At 41.5% G+C, this 20,319-nt stretch overlaps 1 protein-coding gene across 3 annotated transcripts in view; it reads right to left on the bottom strand.

The window, feature by feature from the left end:
• Positions 1-59: 59 nt before the first annotated feature.
• Positions 60-20,319, bottom strand: part of LOC106834348 (zinc finger protein 709-like) — a 62,156-nt gene continuing 41,896 nt past the window's right edge. For all 3 annotated transcript variants that reach the window (XM_044751804.2, XM_014845940.3, XM_070492148.1), the window contains one exon: positions 60-20,054. In XM_044751804.2, coding sequence (XP_044607739.1) covers positions 18,290-20,054 — 1,765 coding nt within the window. In that variant the 3' untranslated portion in view covers positions 60-18,289. The remainder of the gene's footprint in view (positions 20,055-20,319) is intronic.

The following is a 20,319-nucleotide window of genomic DNA, read 5'->3' as shown; positions in this document are numbered from 1 at the left end:
GCCAATTTTCCTCTGTTTTATTTTCTCCCTGAAGCCCCAGAACATAGTTGTATATCCTAGCTCTACATCCTTCTAGTTCTTCTATGTGGGACGCTGCCTCAGCGTGGCTTGATGAGCTGTGTGTAGGTCCATGCCCAAGATCTGAACTGGCAAACCCTGGCGTGAACTCTACTGATCCTTGATTTTTATGCATTCAACACTTCTTTCTAGTACTGCAGGACCCCTATTAGGAAGAATTGAAGTATTAAAAAGAAGAATTCATTCTTCAACAGGCATTCTTGCAACGCTGTCTTAATTGAGAAAACACTCCCGAGGGTTGCACCTGCCCTCTGCTCATACTCATAACAGGAGTGAAGTGAGAGGGCTCCCAGAATCTTGAGTTTAAATCAGGTTCTGTGGACAGATCTGTAGAAATACTGTAGTAATGAAACAAGATGTGTCTCCTACGTAGGATCTGTCCGGGGACATCCTCATTCATGTCATCAGCATTGTCTTTCCATTACTATCCATAGAGCATTTCCTGCTCTTCATTTCACAGCTGAAGCCTACGCATTCCTGAGTATTGGAAACATCTTCAGAAATCCATGCAGATCCCACTGTGGAAAATTTCCACAAGACAATGCCAGGGGCCTATGAGCTGAGAGGGTCACAGGAGCAGTGGTAGAACCCTTGTCATGGGCACATTCTGTCAGCCACAGCAACCAGGAACATTCCATATTTGTCAGATCTGTTTGCTTGCTTATTCAACAATACTTAAACTGAGTGACCTTGAGCAGAGAAATAAATGGCTGTAGAATTTATCAAAATAAGTCAATTTATTAGCATCTCCTTCCACATACCCCTTTCTGAAAAAGGCTTTGCCAGCCTCCTGTTATGCATCTAAGAGTCTCCAAACCTTCCACGGTGGCCATGAATTGCCCAAGGCATCCTTCTACCAGAAACCATTCTCCTCATCCAGTGCCACACAGTTAGAGATGCCAAGAAGGTAACGACAGAGCCTTTTGTAAATACAGGCCCTCCCAGGGCCTGAGTTGATGATCCTCCACAGCCAGCTTCCCATTTTGCCTGCAGTCATAAATGCAGGACCCCTTGGGCTTGTTAACCAGAGGGCTCCTCATTGAAGAGATGGGTACTTACAGCATAGAGACAAAAATGGCGCTTCTGGCATATCACCCCTACAGGAGGAAGTGTGTTCCCCTCTTCTCTGATTAGACACATTGGCCATTTCAGGAGTGACTTGGGAGCACATGAATGACCAGGCAGTTTATACACTTTATGCACAGTGTGCACCACCACACCTGATGGGGTCTACTGCAGAGTTGCTGTCTTCTTTCCCCAGATGAAACAGGCCAGCCCTGATCATGGATTAGATCATTTTGATTAGTCAAACTCCAGGTAATCACGCCAGCAACAGAGAATTCCCTGGGCATGAATCAAACTAATCTGCATATTTTTATAAAAGATTTGTGGCCTTTGCTAATGATCTAGCTGTCTCATCCCACCAATAGCACCACCTCCTTATCCAAGGTTGCCCCCTTTGCCATGAAGAACTCTGGGATACCTTGCATAACAATATCCAGGTACAAATCAGAGTCACTCCTTACTCTGCACATATTAAACCTCAGTCTGCAGGGGCTCATTTCATTGCTCAGGGTGATACATGCACTCGAATTTCTGAGACACATACTGACTCCTCAGACTTGATGGTGTTAAACTTGGTCCATGAGACCCTGTGATATGAAACCATTAAGAGGCCTCTAACCTAACGGTCTAGGAGGAATTCCAGAGACTTCCCTCCTCTACCCTGAAGAACTTAGTGACTGTCCAACACAGCGGTCAGTTTCACTGATGTGGAAAACATGTGTCACAGGTAATATAATCCATGCACATTAAGTCCAGGTGGAGGAGGGGTCCCTACAGCTGATGGGATAGACTTTGTCAGGCTGCTCACCCCCACTGTGGGTCTGCTTGCTACGCTCAGACCACGGTAGAACCTTTTATAGACAAATTACTCCTCCTGTCATACATGATCCTGAAGCCAGAATCAAGGACTCACCAACATGCTCTAGAAATTATTGCTATTATCAGCTAATGTCTCAAATATTGGGCTCTTGAGAAAGGCATTCAATGGCTTGTACCTCTCGTGACTCAGGCTGCAGCGCTCTTAGGATGGCTAAGGCTTACTTAGACAAACCTTGCTTTCTTCTAAATAGATGTTCCTGCTGTTGGAGTTACATTCAATCCCCAGACTGTGGGGCTTATTAATTGGTTTTGATCATCAGGATTACGGGCACGTTGTAAGTAGAGCCTTTCTATACTAGGCTCTTCTGTCAGAATGGTCAGTCCTACAGGTCTTTGGTTTCTTGTAATTGTGCCCCATGGCCACCACTCTCATATCCCACTCCGGGTCTTCCTCCTAACATCATCTGTAGTCTGTGCCCTGTGAGTCAATATTTAATCGTGGGTGCTCTCTCTCAAACCATGGGTCCGACACCAATGTGCTGTTTTCCTATCATTCTCACTCATATGCTCGTCGTCATGGGAGTCACTGGTAGTGACCTGGGCACACATGATGTCATTCAGCATCATCATTACTACCAACAAAGAAATGTCCAGAACACTTAAAACACATATAGCAGACAGCTAGTGTTTGAGGTGTTTCCCCTGAAGGAAAACCCCCTGGCAGCCATAGTGGCTGCTGACTACTTGGGTTTGGACTATTTATTAACCAGCCAGGGAGAGCTCTGTTCCCTAAAAGGGCTGCTCGCTGCATGTGGGCAGGCTGCTCTGACAGGGTGCCACCAAGAACACAACAAATGAGCCAGCAAATTAGAGTAAACAATAAGATTACTAGAATATTTGAACATAGTTCTTGAACCACACTGACCCACTTTCCTGGATCTCTCCAACACCCTGGGATGACTGGAGTCAAAGATTTTTGGAGGCTTTGTGATCCTACTTATAATGGCTTGTCCTTTTCACATGACTTTTCGATTAATACTGAAATTCAAATTCATTTAATGAGACGTGTCATCATTCAGTCAATAAGCCTCAGGAGTGAACTTTAATAAAGACACTGACCTCACTGTCTTCGCTGGCTTTAGATACCTGCTCAACCTGTCTGGCCCACAAGGGGTAAATAAGTCAGGAAGGGTGACACATGCCCATTTTCTTCTTATGCCAATGGGTAGGAAGGTCAAATCTTGAAAACTTGCAGCCTCTACTCCTAGACACCTTAAAGGTTCAAGCCATTCTCCCTTGCACAAGCCACCCCAATGCACTTACCCTTGCCCTGCTCTCCTTAGAAAGTACCTTTGAGTCATAAACATATTTCAATTAACTTGATGCATGTGATGACACAGTCTTGACATCCAATCCCATTTTAGGTAGGATATTAATCCTGCCCCCAAAAGGGCAATGATAAATCAAGATAACCAATGGAAAGTGTCTTCTGGGTGAGAAAATGGTATTCAGGTTAGGGAGTTCTTATAAGGTGAGGAAAATAAACCTGAATATAGAGATTCCAATATACAATGTTTTTAGATGCATTTGTTACAAAAGAAAAACTTTGAGACCACCCACCTGGCTCTAGCAGGAGAATTAATGAGTGAAAATGGCATAGTCTCACAAGGGAAAATACAGCAACAGGAGTGAATGGTGGTTTGTGTTCTGATGTGTAAAGAGCTCTGAGTGATCATGTCACCTTCACAGCAAGAAAAAAACTGAACCACCTGAAAAGCAACTCCTCTTCTTAGATCCAAGAGAGATTTGAAATTACATGGCAAACCAACGCTCCCGGCGAGTATGGAGAATTACCACTTACCTGGGGGAGAAACATCTGGAGCCAGCAACATCTAGGAACACAGAAACTGTTAACGATGAATTTCCTGGAGACACAGATTGGACTAGCTTGAGAGTTAAAAGCTTTAGGGATTCCAGTCTTAGTGAAATCCCAAAATCTGTGTTTTTCCATCAGGAGCCCAAGGAGGTTCTTGTGGAGGCTGGAAAAAATTGTCTCATGCTTCATGCAGGAAATGGGGGGAAACTTTCTGATGTACACGGAAAGCATTCTGTGCTCTGTAACTTAGGCCATCTTTCAAAGGAAATTAATTTTCCAAAACCTTATCTGATTGGGAAAGAGCAGTCAGACAGCTCCCAGACTCTTCGGGATTTCTCTCTGACAAAAGGGGAGGAATAAACGCTAAGAACATATTCTGAAGTTCACCGTCCAGGGATTCTGTACCATCAAAACATTACAGGTTTAATCATAGCATGAGAACATTTTCCCACCCTAATGCCTTCCCACATATCAACATGGCTGCAGTGTAGAAATAGTGGGTTAAACAGAGAATTGCAAGAGACAGACCATCCAAGATTGAGTTTCTAGGGACGCGCAAACACACCAGGGGAGAAAATACAAGGACACTTGTATGCGGCATAAGGCGTAGTAAGAGATTACAGCGATAAACACCTGTATTAAACAAGAGAGATACCAAGTTAACAAGGGAACGAGAAGAACAACAATAAACTAAACCCAAAGTACTCTGAAAACTACAAAGCATGGTGAAAACAAATTAAGAAATGTATAAATAAGTGGGAAAATATCCCACTTTCATGGTTTTCAGGACTTAACAGTTTTCAAATGGCACTGCTGCACACAGTGATCTAGAGATTCAGTGCGATACTGATCATAACCCAAACTGTACCCCTTATAGAAATCAGCAAGCTGTTTCATAAATTACATGTAATTGCAAGGGAACCAGAATAGTCCAACCAATCTGGAGAAAGAAAAAGTAGTATGACTAACATTTCTGGATTTCAAAACTTTATACTAAGCAAAAGTAACCAAGGTCATGTGGTACTGATGCAAGGATGGCCACAGAGATGTGTGGAAGATTGAGATTAGAGAAATAACCCCCACATTTATGGTCAACTGATCTTTGACAAAGGTCCCGAAAGTGAGGAAAGAATATTCTTTTCATAAATTGGTGCTGGGCCAACTGGATAGGCATAGGCAAAAGGAAGAGATTGTGCCCTTAAAACCCACAACATACACTGATTTACCAAAAGGGATCAAAGACCTAACAGTGAGAATAAAAGTACAACAAAAGTATATAAAACACAGGAAAATATTCCTAAGTTTGGATTTAGCAAAAAATGTTAGATATGACACCAACAGAATAATAGGAAAAAAAATAGGAAATTTAGGCTTATGTACTATGGATAAGTACTATGGTACTAATCTTATGGAACCACTGTGGTACATGCGGTCAGTCGTTGACCCAAACTGTGTTATGTAGGGCATGACTGTGTGTGGATTATATCTCAATAAAGCTGTCCACATATGTAAATAGATGCATTGAGCATTACAATACAAAACAGTTTTGCAATCCCCTCTCTTAGGCTTATTAGAATTTCCAGGTTAATTAGGTTAGTTGTCACTTGGTGTGTGACTGTGATGAGAATGCTTAATCCACTTTCTACAGCATACATATATCAAACCATCAGGTTGTAATCTTTAAATATAGATAGTATTAGTCAATTATGCCTCAGTAAAGCTGGGGGAAATTTTACAGGTGCACCCCACATTTACATAAGGATTTCTTAGTTTTCTTAGGTCAGTGAAATTAGGAATCAGTTGCCTCAGGGATATTATAACTATTTACATTTCAAACTTCTCTAGGTTCACAGGCAAAAATTGATCTAAAATAAATTTCCCTCTAGTGTAAAATGTAAACTTGAGAATTTGGTGAGCATATCTCATAGTTTGTGGTTGGTGAGAAGAGTCCCTGTGCCCAGCTAGGGCTGTGGGGTTCCTACTTCCCGCCAGAGCGAAGGGCCCCCAGATTCTTTATCTTAAGATGGAACGAGTCGGGGTGGAGCAGGGATGGGTGGAAGGCTGAACACTGGCAAGAAGGAAGATCAAAATGGAACCTGACCCTTTATCACAGATGGTGACATCACGTTTAAGTGTCTGTGTTTCTAAACAAGGATCAGGCTGACATGAGTGGCCTCGCAGCCTTACACCAAGCCCTTGACCCTTAGAGGACATAAGATCCTCTTGTTCCCGTGTCACCCAGCCTGGTCCACTCTGTACTTGCTCTTGAAACTGAATCAGGAAGTGCCTGTGCAGACCTGTTAACCACGCGTCATAAAGCGGTGGGGTAAACAACAGTGTGGTCCCAGGCCTGGAAAACATTCTGTTTAAATGTAAATGGCCCAAGTGGGGACAGGTTAGGGGCCACTGGCAGAAGCTCTTCCGCCAAGCCAGGCGTCTTCCTGCTCTCTGGTTTCAGGGGGTGTGGCCTTTTGAGAACTGTCCAATCCAGGCTCCGCTGAGGCAGGTGGGTGGGACGGTGCACTGCACTGGCGTAGATATCCCTTGTCACCTCCGCTAGGCTTGGGTTTGGGTGATGCCTGACCTAAAGGGTCCCTGGTGGCTCTGCCGCAGCCTATGTCACGCTGTGACCTGCCCTGGCCGTGGGGGTCGTAGAAAGGACTCAAGGGACCCAGGAGCCCTAGAAATGGTGTCCGGCCCCGAGGGAAGGACACGGCAGGAGGGGCTGGTGGGAAGCGGCGGGGCGGGCCCGGCCTCCCGCGGTCCCCTGCGGGCTCTGCGGCCCCGAGTCCGCGGTGGCGCCGCTCGGCCCTCAGGCCCCTCCGGCCGCAGCGTGGGGGCGGGGCCGGCCGCCGGGCCCCGGGCGTTCTGTGGTCCCTGCGCGCGGCGACTTGGGCCGGAGCGTCTCTGGGCCGCTGTGCGCCCGCAGCCCCGCGTGCCCCAGACGGTGCGGGGCCCGCGGGAGGGCCCGCAGGACAGTCGGGCCTCGGTCTCCGGGGTCCGTGCGCGGAGGCGCTGTGGTCTGTGGGGTCCTCAGTGCCTTCTTTCTCCCAAGGGGGCACCCGTATTTTCCTGATGTTTCCAAAAGTTTGGGGAGCAGAATCTCAAATCCACGACGCTGTCCCCCTAGCCTAGCTCTTCCTAGAGCTGACAAGTTCCTAAATTTCCAGATCCCTCCCCACATGCCCAAAGCTAATTTCCCCTTTCAGATTCACAGCATCATCAACTTTGCGTCCTCCATGGTACATCAAACAGACCCAATATTTTAACTGTTCATCATTTTTCCCCAGAGCCATGGATGACTCTTTTTTAAAGATTATATTTGTCTGGATGTTTTCCATGAGAAGACAGCAAAAAATAACCACCTGAAACTGTGTTGCAAGAAATCCTTGTGTCCTCCACCCCAGGATCTTTCTGGGCACAGACACCCTTGGGAAGTCCTTTGGGTGGAGCTTCCTCTTGAAAATCTTTCCTAGGTGATCTGTCCTGTCAGTCTTGCTTACCTCTTGGTCTGTTACCTTGAAAAGATTTACTCACTTAAGCCTCTGTTATTCAATAGAGGCAAAAGGTATTTCATCAATAGCGTTTGAAAGACAGTATAAAATATTTCCAAACTAGCAAGAAAGACGTGAATTTCAAATAAAAAAAATTTCTTCATTGCATTTCATTTGTCAAGTATTCTTCTTAAAGATTGGCACCTGAGCTAACAACTGTTGCCAATCTTTTTTTTTTTCTCTGCTTTATCTCCCCAAATGCCCCTTGGTACACAATTGTATATCCTAGTTGCAGGTTGTTCTAGTTGTGGTATGTGGGATGCCGCCTCAACGTGGCCTGATGTGCGGTGCCATGTCCGAACCCAGGATCTGAATCAGTGAAACCCTGGGCGGGCACAGGCAAGCGCGAACTTAACCACTTGGCCACAGGGCCAGCCCCTCATTTGTCAAGTAGTCTCATTTCACTCTTTCTTCCCTTGAGGGTGTGTAGTAATTTTCTCAGGGCTGTATCTCCTTTTGGATGTTTTCAAGTGAAATTCCAGGGCTTAGACATGCAGACCACAAGTGTTTAAGTGTGTTTCACCAATTTCTTTCCATGGAAATAATTAACTGACATCTGTTTTCTGGAAGGAATAATTTGGGGTTTTATGGTTGAACTAATAAAAGTGACTTACAATTTTCTTCCCTCCTTTCCACATAAAGGATGAGTTGAAGTGATTTTGCTGGATGGTTCAAACATTGGTTGTGTCATTTAAATAAGAGTGATGTTCCAAAGCATCTCCGGTGGGGAGCAGAGGCCCACCGTCCAAAACCCAAGCTAAGGCCCCCTTGAACCTGCACAGGGAAGGCCTTGCAGGCCCAGTTGTCCTTCCTGGGGAGCCTCCCTCTGCAGGTGTCCTACTGCTCACACCCCCATGGAAGGAGCCTTTATCCTGAGAGGAGCTGCAGAGCCCTGGAAAGCTGGGGGTGCATGTGCTCATGGGGTGGAGAGTGACACCCTTTCTGAGGCTGTGGTTGTGGTTCCTTAGGCCTGGACATTTAAATGTTATGTTTGAGTTTTGCACCCACACTGTAGGTGCACTGAGAGTGTAATCTGTACACAGTGAGAAAGTCTGTGAAGATCAGGTGTTCCGTCCTGTGGACAAAGGGTTCATGAATTTGGAGTTCATGTGGGTCAGCAGCTTAAACTGAATCCAGCTGAGAGTTTCTTCACTTGAGAGAGTGGGAGCCTGGGGGAGGCAGTGCTTCCATGCTCACAGGAGAGGCAGGGTGTGTGGGGATCGCAGAGTGCATTCCTGTGTCTGCTCAGGGGTCCCCACCCTCCTTCACCAGGGACTGACCCTCTCCATGGGTTACATCTCAACCAGGACAGTCTAGCCCAAGTCTAGGAATATGGTCCCTTTCTGAATGTGAGTTTTCCCTCTGCACTGTAGACAAGCAGGCTGCTTCTATAAGCTGTTCAAAATATTTGTGTCTCTGTTTTCGGATTCCTTTATCCATTGGAGATTGCAGCCCTTTGATTCTAGTTTCACTTAGCACTTGGGTCTTTAAAATGTAAGTTGACTGACAGATACAATGTGAGGAAGTCAAGAAAAGTGTGGAGTCAAAAAGAATCTTTGTTTTATTTAGGCAAGAGAACTTCAACATGTGAGAGAGACGTGTTACTGAACACAAATATAGTTCCATTTACCTATCACGTAGGAGGGTCAGAAACTGGAAACACCAGACTTGTGGCAAGGAAAGATTTTTTTCTTTAAAGATTTTAGTTTTTTCCTTTTTCTCCCCAAAGTCCCCCAGTACACAGTTGTATATTCTTCATTGTGGGTCCTTCTAGTTGTGGCATGTGGGATGCTGCCTCAGCATGGCTTGATGAGCAGTGCCATGTCCAAGCCCAGGATTCGAACCAACGCAACACTGGGCCGCCTGCAGCAGAGCACGTGAAGTTACCCACTTGGCCACGGAGCCAGCCCCAGGAAAGATTTTTTTAAATTATGGCAAAGCAGCCAGATGAGGAGATGGCAGTTGGAACTCAGATCCACCTCCTCAAAGGGAAAAATGTAGGGTTTTTTTTTTTTTTTGAGGAAGATTAGCCCTGAGGTAACTACTGCCAATCCTCCTCTTTTTGCTGAGGAAGACTGGCCCCAAGCTAACATCCATGACCATCTTCCTCTACGTGGGACGCCTACCACAGCATGGCTTTTTGCCAAACAGTGCCATGTCCACACCTGGGATCCGAACTGGTGAACCCCAGGCCGCCAAAGCGCACTTAACCGCTGTGCCACCAGGCTGGCCCTGGGGTTATCTGGGGTTTTAAGTAAGGGAGGGTGAAGATGTTCTGGGGTTTTAGGTAGGGGAGTGGGAACATGTGGCCTTGCTGGTTGGTGCCTTCCCACCAGCCTAAGTTTGGCCTTGAAGACTGGGGACTTTTGTTGTTCCATATAAATTTTAGGAGTCTTTGTTCTATCTCCATGAAGAATGTCATTGGGAGTCTGAGTGGGATTGCAGTGAATCTGTAGACTGCTTTAAGTAATACGGACATTTTAACTATGTTTATTCTTCCAATCCATGTGCATGGACAACCATTCCATTTGGACAATCATTCCATTTCTTCATGTTATCTTTGATTTCTTTCAATAATATCTTATACTTTTCACTGTATAGGGCTTTCATCTCCTCGGTTAAGTTTATTCCTAGATGTTTTATTCTTTTTATTGCAATTATAAATGGGATTGTATTCTCTTCTTCTCCTTCTGCTTTTTTCATTATTAAAGTATAGAAATGCAACTGATTTTTATAAGTTGATTTTGTACCCTGCAACTTTGTTGTAGTTGTTATATCTTATCGTTTTCTGATGGATTCTTTAGGGTTTTCTACATGTAGAATCATGTCATTTGCAAACAGTAAGAGTTTCACTTGTTCTCCAATTTTGATCCCACTTATTTCTTTTTCTTGCGTAATTGTCCTGGCTAAAACCTCCCATACTATGGTGAATAAGAGTGGTGAGCTTGAGCACCCTTCTCTTGTAGGTGTTCTCAGAGTGATGGCTTTAAGTTTTTCCCCATTGAATATGATCCTGGCTGTGGGTTTGTCATATATGGCCTGAGTTATGTTGAGGTATTTTCCTTCTATACCCATTTTATTGACTTTTTATCAGAAATGGATGTTGGATATTGTCAAATGCTTTTTCTGTGTCTAAAGAGATGATCATCTTATTTTTATTCCTCATTTTGTTAATGTAGTGTAACACATTGATTTGAAGATGGTGAACCATCCCTGGGTCCCTGGGATAAATTCCACTTGATAATGGTGTATGACCCTTTTAAGGTATTGCTATATTTGGTTTGCCAATATTTTATTGAGGATTTTTGCATCTATGTTCATTGGTGATATTGCCCTGTAGTTTTCCTTTTTGTTGTGCTTTTCTGGTTTCGGGATCAGTGTGATGGCCTCATAGAATGAGTTAGGAAGTGTTCCATCTTCTTGAATTTTTTGCATAGTTTGAGAAGGATAAGTATTGAATCTTATTTGAATGTTTGGTAGAATTCTCCAGAGAAGCATATGATCCTGGACTTTCGTTTTTGGGAGGTTTTTGATTACTGTTTCAATCTCCTTACTTGTGATTAGTCTATTCAGTATCTGTATTCCTTCTGGATTCAGTTTCAGGAGCTCGTATAAGAATTTATCCATTTCTTCTAGGTTATCCAATGTGTAGGCGTATAGTTTTTAATAGAATTCTCTAAGAATCCTTTGTATTCCTGTGGTACCCATTGTACTTTCTCCTCTTTCATTTCTTTTATTTATTTAGGCCTTCTCCCTTTTTTTCTTAGTGAGTCTGGTTAAGGATTTGTCAATTTTATCTTCTCAAAACAACAGCTCTTAGATTCATTGATCCTTTCTACAGTTTTTTTTTCTCCTTTGGTATCTATTTAATTAATTTCTGCTCCAGTTTTTATTATTTCCCTCCTTCTACTGACTTTGGGCTTTGTTTGTTCTTATTTTTCTAGTTTTGATAGGTGTAATTTAAGATTACTTGAGATTTTTCTTGATTGTTGAGGTGGGCCTACATTGCTATAAATTTTCCTCTTATTACTGCTTTTGCTGCATCCCATAAGAATTAGTATGATATACTTTCATTCTCACTTGTCTCCCAATATTTTTTTATTTCTCCTTTGATTTCTTCATTGATCCAATGGTTGTTCAGTAGCATGTTGTTTAGTCTTCACATATTTCTGACCTTCCAAACCTTTTTCTTATAGCTGATTTTGAGTTTCGTAGCATTATGGTAGGAAAAGATGCTTAATGTGATTTCAATCTTCTTAAACTTATTGATGTTTGCCTTTCCCAACACATGGTCTATGAGATTTTTCCATGTGCACTTGAGAAAGATGTACATTCTGCTGTTCTCAGATAGAATGTTTATATATATGTTAAGTCCTTCTGGTCTAGTTTTTAATTTCATTTCATTATTTCCTTGCTGACTTTCTGTCCGGCTCATCTGTCCATTGATGTAAGTGGGGATGCTGAAGTCCTCTATTATAGTTTTGTTGCTGTTAATTTCTCCATTTACTTGTTAATAGTTCCTTTATGTACCTTGGCACTCCTGTGTTAGGTGCATAAGTATTCATAAGTATTATGTCCCCTTGGCTAAATGTCCCTTTAACATTATGTACTGCCCCTCATTGTCTTTTTTATCTTGAAGTCTTCTTTGTCTGATGTAAGTATGGCAACACCTGCTTTCTTTTGTTTGCCATTTGCTTGGATTATCATCCTACATCCCTTCACTCTGAGCCTGTGTTTTTCTTTAGTGCTAAGATGTGTTTCCTGGAGGCAGAATATTGTTGGGTCTTGCTTTTTAATCCATCCCACCACTCTGTGCCTCTTGATTGAAGAATTCAGTCCATTTACATTAAGAGTGATTATTGACATATGAGAGGTTAATACTACCATTTTATCTCACTTTCTCGTTGTTCTGTATTTCCTTTGTCCCACTTCCTGTGTATTTCTGACTGCCATTTCAGTTTGATTTTCTAGGATAGTTTTCTCTTTATTTCTCATTGTGTCTCTGTTCTGATTTTTTGTTTAGTACTTAACATAAAGTTTACATAAAGATCTTGTAGATGATATAGCCCATTTTTTGATAGCATTTCAGCACCATTAGCCTAATCAGGTTCCATCCCTTCCCTCTTCCCCATCTAATTATTATTGTCACAAATTATTTCGTGTTGTGAGTTTGTGATTAAAATCAAGTGTCTATAGTTACTTTTGGTCCTTTCCTTCCCTGTACCTTTAATGTTATAATTGAGGTTTGGTAACCTGTTCTGATAGAGAATTACAATTTTCTTATTTTGTATATTTATTGCCTTGTTTAAGGCTTTGTAAACCTTTTCCTTTTCATTTCAGTTATGAGGGCATTCGTTATCATCTCTTGTGTGTGTGTCGGGGGGTGGGGGTCTTTTCACAATGAACTCCCTGAGCTTTTGTTTATCTGGTAATGTTTTTATTTCTCCATCATATATAAATGATGGTTTTGCTGGATAGAGTATTCTTTGCTGAAAATTTGGTCTCTCTTGGACTGTAATGTTTCTGCTGAGAACTCCACTGAAAGCCTGATAGGGTTTCCTTTGTAGATTATTCTCTTCTGCCTTGCTGCCCTTAATATTTTTCTTTGTCATTGGCTTTTTCCAGTTTTATTAATGTATGCTTTGGAGAAGGTCTTTTCGCATTAATGTAATTTGGACATCTATTAGCATCATTTACTTAGATTTTCAGTTCCATCCGCAGGTTTGGAAAGTTCTCAGCTATTATTTCTTTGAACAAGCTCTCTGGTCCTTTCTCCCTCTGTATTCTCTTTGGAATACCTATAATCCTTATGTTGTATTTCCTAATCGAGTCACACTTCTCAGAGAATTCCTTCATTTTATTTTAGGCTTAGTTTTCTCTCCTCCATCTGAAGCATTTGTATATTTCTGACCTCTAATTTGCTAAAATTCTGTCCACCAAAATGTCAGCTCTTTTTTCTAGGGTTTCTAGATTGGTTTTTATCTCATTTGTTGTGTTCTTCATCTCTAGCATTTGTTTGATTTTGATTTTAGGATTTAAATCTCTTTTGTGAAAAACTCCTTGTGCTTATTAATTTTATTCCTGTGTTCACTGAACGGAGTTTTCTTGTAACTCACTGAGTTTCATTGCACATAGTTTGAATTCTCTGTGATTAAGATTGTAAATTTCTGTGTCTTCAGGACTGGTTTCTGTCTTGTCATTTTCCTTCTGATCTGGAGTGTTGATGTATTTCTTCATGGTGTTTGATGAAGTGGACTTTTGCCAGCACACAGCTGTAGTGTCTGGTCACATTCCGCCTGCCACGAATAGGGGGCAGAAGCTGTGTTTTCTTTTTTTTTCCTGGTTTATCTTCCCCAAATCCGCCCAGCACACAGTTGTATATCTTAGTCAGGTACTTCTAGTTGTGGCATGTAGGACGCCGCCTAAACGTGGCCTGATGAGCAGCACCATGTCCACGCCCAGGATGCAAACCAGCAAAACCCGGGGCCGCCGCAGCAGAGCATGCAAACTTAACCACTTAGCCACGGGGCCAGCCCCTGAAGCTGTGTTATCTGAACCTGCCATGTCTGCTGGAAGTTATGCTCACCCACTGAATGTAGATGAATACAACTCATCTACATTTGCTGGCTCCTGCTGGTTGGTGAGTCCCATAAACAGATGCAGGAGCTCTGGTGTGGGTCTGCTGCCCTGATTGATTGGCCAAGCTGGTGCACCTGGGGGGGAGGAGTGGAGGACTAATTTCTTTCACATGTATGTGTATGCACATGCTCTGCATTCACTGACAGCCCACCTGGGCTGCTGGGCTTGGTGGGAGCACCTAAATGGTGGCCTAGCCACCTAAGTGTGGAGCATTCCTGTGGGCTGGGATGCAACTCAGAAAGCAAAAATGTTCCCATGAGGGCTGCCTACTTCCCAGTCTTCCCCCCCCCGCCCCGTCACGCCAGCAGCTGTACAAGGTCCCACGCTGCAGATCACTGTTGCTGGGGAGGGGGAGATCTACTCACCTCTTTCTGCTGCTTCCTGGGGATGCAGCAGATTCACCATCAGATGTATTGCTGCATAGAGCCCTCAGATGTTCTGTTGTGCTGTGTGTGTGTGTGTGATCTGTTGGCTAATGAATGTCCTTTTGGTTGTATCCTAGGGAGAAAGGCAATGGGAACAGCTCGCTCTGCCATGATACTGACATTGCTCCCATTTCTCCTTTTATACTCAATTAGGATATCACTCAAAATGACACCCTCTCTGCAGCTCACCTCAATAATTACTTGGATGATTAGCTCTAAACACCCATGGCTCTTACTGGTGTTTCCACTGGGAAGTCAGAGTTGACTTTTACAGATAGCACTCTACTCATAGAATACACTCAGTATGAACCATAACAGTGCAGATAGATACCAGTGCGTCTCTACATGGGTGGAACTCCATAGGTTAGTGGGGTATATATTCCACACTCAATCAGTACATTAGCAGAATGAAAATGCCAAATACTGTAACATTTAAAATATTTAAAGGTAAAATAAAAACCCTCTCAAAGGACATTAAAACAAAAAGACACCAAAAACATCTGTGGCTTAACTCAAAAGGAAGTCTTAATCCTCAGAAAACAATGACATCCTCACTTACTAAGATTCCTACCCTCACAGAAAAGATATGTACACATCTCAGTCTATTAGCTCAATGTTATTTTTTACATACCTTCAAAAGTCCATTCCTTCAAAGTCCTTATTTCCATCTCATAAGAGAAAGCTTTGCCATTTGTTAATCCTCTCTTTTCCGACAAAAAACTTGTTTTATGCTGCCCTATCCAAATCCTACTGTGACTGACTTCTGTTGAACTGGGGACACTGACCTTATAGTGCATGGGATCTGAGGGATATTGAAGCATTATTAAGAGCATAATCACTGAGAAAGAAAGGCTTGACTGGCATAGTGGTCTTGTCTCTCTCCCTTGCTGGATTTGTATTGTCTCACAGAATCAGTTGAGTCATACGGGAGATATTAAAAATACCACATAGTCTATTAAGAAGTGTATTTATGTATTTTGACTCAGGTATTTATGATAAACAGTGTCTAATACACCATAGGAAATACACCAGTGTTTTGATAATAAGTAGGAAAGGCAAAAGCTCTTCCAGAGGACTGGGAGCTGGACTGCATTCACTGCAAGGCCAACTCTTATCCTGCCGAAGAGAAATATGGCAAACACTTCCTTTGTTAAATGTATACACTTAGCAAGACAAAAATAAAAGTAGTCTGTAACCACACCACTTAAAAATGGTAAAAAATAAAACTCTAAATCATGAACGTGAATACTACTCATTTCTTCTTATTTATATGTCTGACTGGAGTTTCTTACAAATTAACTTTAGCTCCACAGCATTGTTTTTGCCTTCAGGAAAACAATGGTTTACTAGGGTAAAATGCTTGCCAAAGAGAGAACTAAGTTAACTGCCCCACATCACTCAATACAGAAAATGACCGGCTCCCCTGAATAGCAATCAAATCAACAAATAGATGCCAAAACCTCGTAAGAAGTCATTTTGAGCACCCTGTTGTTTTTATCCTTCACAGTCCTTTATGGTCCGTGGTCATTCTTATCACAACTTACTGCACCCCATTCTGTGACTACAGCTGTAATTCTGAAGGTCACTGGCCAGACGGCACTGAAAACAACATGCTTGTTATGTTTTGGGTTCAGAATGAAGAAGTTAATTTCATGACAAAAAGTGTACCTACAAAAGAATAAAAAATAGTTTGCCTGAGGAAAGAAACCTGAATTACTATGCAAATGATAAAATGGACCATAATGTATAATAATTAAATAAATAAAACTGCAAAGCATATCTGAAAATCCATAATTAAAATGAATTTTAATATATTCTGAGGAAATGAAAACCACAATAACATTTATTAACATATAAGGAATTAGAGAACAGCTGATAAAGTACATTAACGAAACAACTACAGAAGTGTTCATTTCTCAAGGAAATGCATGCAGTTTTCAGGACATACAAAGATTACTGAAAACATTGAGGGGCTATGGGCAAATACAAGTGACAAGAACACACACGGTTTCCTGACATGAGAAGGTGATGACTGTCCTCATGTGGAAAAACAGGGTCAAGGTAGCCACATCACAATGCAGCAGAGAAACAAACTCCCATATCCTTCTTTTTACTGCCCCAGTGCAGATGTCATGGTGAATCAGGAGGTATACTCACTAGCAATGTTAACAGCAAAAGCTGTTTCCTGTAGACATTACACCTTATAAAGATATAATCTAGAGAAGAGGGGAATCAGAGAATACTCACAACCACAAATGTCTGAACTAGTTTCCTGGTGGACACAAGAGGCCTTACAAAAATTCCTGACTGTGATTGATCTTTGAAGTGAAACTTGTGAAAATATCAGTGGAAAACACATGTGTAAGAGGATGGAGACCAAATGGTGGTGAATTCCAAGATACTCCTGATAAGGGCAAAGAATCCAGAATATGGGATGGAAGACAGTGTCCTTGAAGCTCCTGTGTGACTGTCTCTCTCCACGTAAGGTGGCTCCAAAATCTGCCTAATGCCTTGTTTGCTTCTGCCTTCCAAATCTCATGCAAGTGAGGCTACTGGCGAATTCCAACATGGAACTATAAAGGGAGTGGATTCTTAAAGTTCTAGTTTTTAATATAACCCTTATTGACATAACACAAAAGAGGGGTGGTATGTCCAGCTATGCATTTTGTTGCCCTAACACAGGCCTCCATTTTATTCAAAGTCTATTCAAGCAAATACCATCAGAAGGAAGGACTCTGACTGAGCAAAGACCCAAATGGGAAAATAAGAATTCAAAGGAGGGGCCAGCCGAGTGGTTAGGTTTGCGTGCTCTGCTTTGGCAGCCCAGGGTTTCGCTGGTTCAGATCCTGGGCATGGACAGGGCACCGCTCATTGCACCATGTTGAGGCAGCATCTCACATGCCACAACTAGAAGGACCCAGAGCTAAAAATACACAACTATGTACTGGAAGGCTTTGGGGAGAAAAAGGAAAACTAAAATCTTAAAACAAAAAGAATTCAAAGGAAAGTATACTCTTTGAAAATTGCCACACACAAAAATTTATTCCAACTAATCAACAGTATGGAAAATATAAATAGGTTCCTATACCTAACATCCCAAAAAAGGACTGGTCTCTAAAAAAGGCACAATACATACAATGGATCAGGCATATGCAGGATCTGTAATACAAGGCCAGTAAAAGAATCCCGACAACACCAAACTGTCATTTTTCAATGGCCTCTGAACATAGAACAATTAAAACATTATACAAAAATTAAAGAGAAAATATTATTAGGTGATCTAAGAAAAAAGCACCACCTATTAAGCCTTATGTAGTATTGACGAAGGATGACTTGCAGAATTATCTCACCTCAATATTCATTTCAGGAAGTTAATTAAGAGAAATCCACACTAGAATGTTGCACTTTAAGAAAAATGCTTGGTAAACAAAGTATTTACAAACTTACAGGAACTCTTTCATATTGAAAGTTTTCTAGAACATTATATACAAGTTAATTTCCATGAAGCTTTCTCTTGTTACTTACATTTATATTTCTTTTTGGTGGGAGTGTAACATAGAAGCATGTAGGCCAATTGAGGTCTTTCCCATGCCGTGTACTTTCAAGAAATTTTTATCAAGTCAGTCCTTTCATGCCTTCAGAAAGAACTGGAAGACAAAAGTCTTTCTGACATTCTTTACATTGACATGGTTTTTCCTCTAGTGTGCATTCTTGAATAGCCCTGGAAGTTTTCATGATAAATAAAGGCATTTCCATTTTACTGGTATTCACAGCATGTCTCTCCAGTGTGACTTCTTTCATGTCATGGAAGTGAAGTGGGGACACTACATGCTTTACTGCCTTTTTTTACATTCATAGAGTTTCCCTCCAGTATGAGTTCTCTCATGCTTTCGAAGAGAACTAGTACAACTGAAGGCTTTACTGCATTCTTTACATTCATATGGTTTCTCTCCAGTGTGAGTTCTTTCATGTACTTGAACATTACTGGAAAATCTGAATGCTTTACCACATATCTTACATTCATAGGGTTTCTCTCCAGTATGAGTTCTTTCATGTATTTGAAGAGAATTGGAAGAAGTGAATGCTTTACGGCATTTTTTACATTCATAAGGTTTCTCTACAGTGTGAGTTCTTTCATGTACATGAACATTACTGGAAAAACTGAAGGCTTTACCACATATCTTACATTCATAGGGTTTCACTCCAGTGTGAGTTCTTTCATGTTTTCGAAGAGAACTGGTACAACTGAAGGCTTTACCACATTCTTTACATTCATAAGGTTTCTCTCCAGTGTGACTTCTTTCATGTATTTGAAGAGAACTGGAAGAAGTGAATGCTTTACTGCATTTTTTGCATTCATAGGGTTTCTCTCCAGTGTGATTTCTTTCATGTACTCGAAGAGAACTGGAAGAAGTGAATGCTTTACTACATTTCTTACATTCATAAGGTTTCTCTCCAGTATGAGTTCTTTCATGGTTTTGAAGAGAACTGGAAGAAGTGAAGGCTTTACTGCATTTTTTGCATTCATAGGGTTTCTCTCCAGTGTGAGTTCTTTCATGTATTTGAAGAGAATTGGAAAACCTGAAGGCTTTTCCACATATTTTACATTCAAATGGTTTCTCTCCAGTATGAATTCTTTCATGTTTTTGAAGTAAGCTGGGAGAAATGAATGTTTTATTACACTTTTTACATTCAAAAGGTTTCTCTCCAGTGTGAGTTCTTTCATGCACATGAAAATTACTGGAAAAACTGAAGGCTTTACCACATATTTTACATTCATAAGGTTTCGCTCCAGTATGAGTTCGCTCATGTTTTCGAAGAGAACTGGTACAACTGAAGGCTTTACTGCATTCTTTACATTCATAGGGTTTCTCTCCAGTATGAGTTCTTTCATGTATTCGAAATATACTGGGAGAAATGAATGATTTCTCACATTCCTTACATTTATAAGGTCCATCTCCAGTGTGAGAGATCATGTGTGCTCGAAGGCTTGTGGGAGTTATAAAGGCTTTCCCACATTCCTTACATTTATAGGGCTTCTCTCCAGTATGAATTCTTTGATGTACTTGAACACTAAAGGAAAAACTGAAGGCTTTACCACATATTTTACATTCATAAGGTTTCTCTCCAGTATGAGTCCTTTCATGTACTCGAACATCACTGGGAAATCTGAAGGCTTTACCACATATTTTACATTCAAAGGGTTTCTTTCCAGTATGAATTCTTTTATATTTTTTAAGTAAACTGGGAGAAATGAATGCTTTACTGCAATTTTTAGATTCACAGAGTTTCTCTTGAGTGTGGTGAGTTCTTTCATGTATTTGAACAAAACTGGGAAAAGTGAAGGCTTTCTCACATTTCTTAGATTTATACGGCTTCTCTCCATGTTTTTGAGGGTCATATGGTTTGTGTTCAGTATGACATCTAACATGTCTATTAAGGGATGAATGATGCATGAAGCCTTTTCCACATGAACTGCATTCACATGCTTTTCCTCCTGCAATTTTCTTGTCCAGATTGAGATTTGGAATAAGGCTGAAGTTTTCTCCACTTTGACCGCCCTCTTCACTTTCACAGAGCCTCATTACCATATTACTTCTGTAAAAAAGGAGAAGCACATTTTTAATGATTTCTTCATTAATGATCTGATATTTGTTATATCATGATTTATAGGAAAATGTCTTGTCTGAATGCTTGGAAATAGAATGTACTGAGAGCTCTGCAAGAGGACATCATCTTTGTTATTATCCAGTGATATTCATATATAGGTTTTATTAATACATTTCCAAGTGAACTCTTTTGCAAAAACTTAACGTCTACATCACATTTCAGAAAATGTATTTGGTGCAAATTTTCAAAGAAT

The sequence above is a fragment of the Equus asinus genome, chromosome 20 (genome assembly GCF_041296235.1).
Source record: "Equus asinus isolate D_3611 breed Donkey chromosome 20, EquAss-T2T_v2, whole genome shotgun sequence".
Lineage (NCBI taxonomy): Eukaryota > Metazoa > Chordata > Mammalia > Perissodactyla > Equidae > Equus > Equus asinus.
Note: the sequence above shows the minus strand (reverse complement) of the source record. Positions and strands in the feature narration are given on the sequence as shown.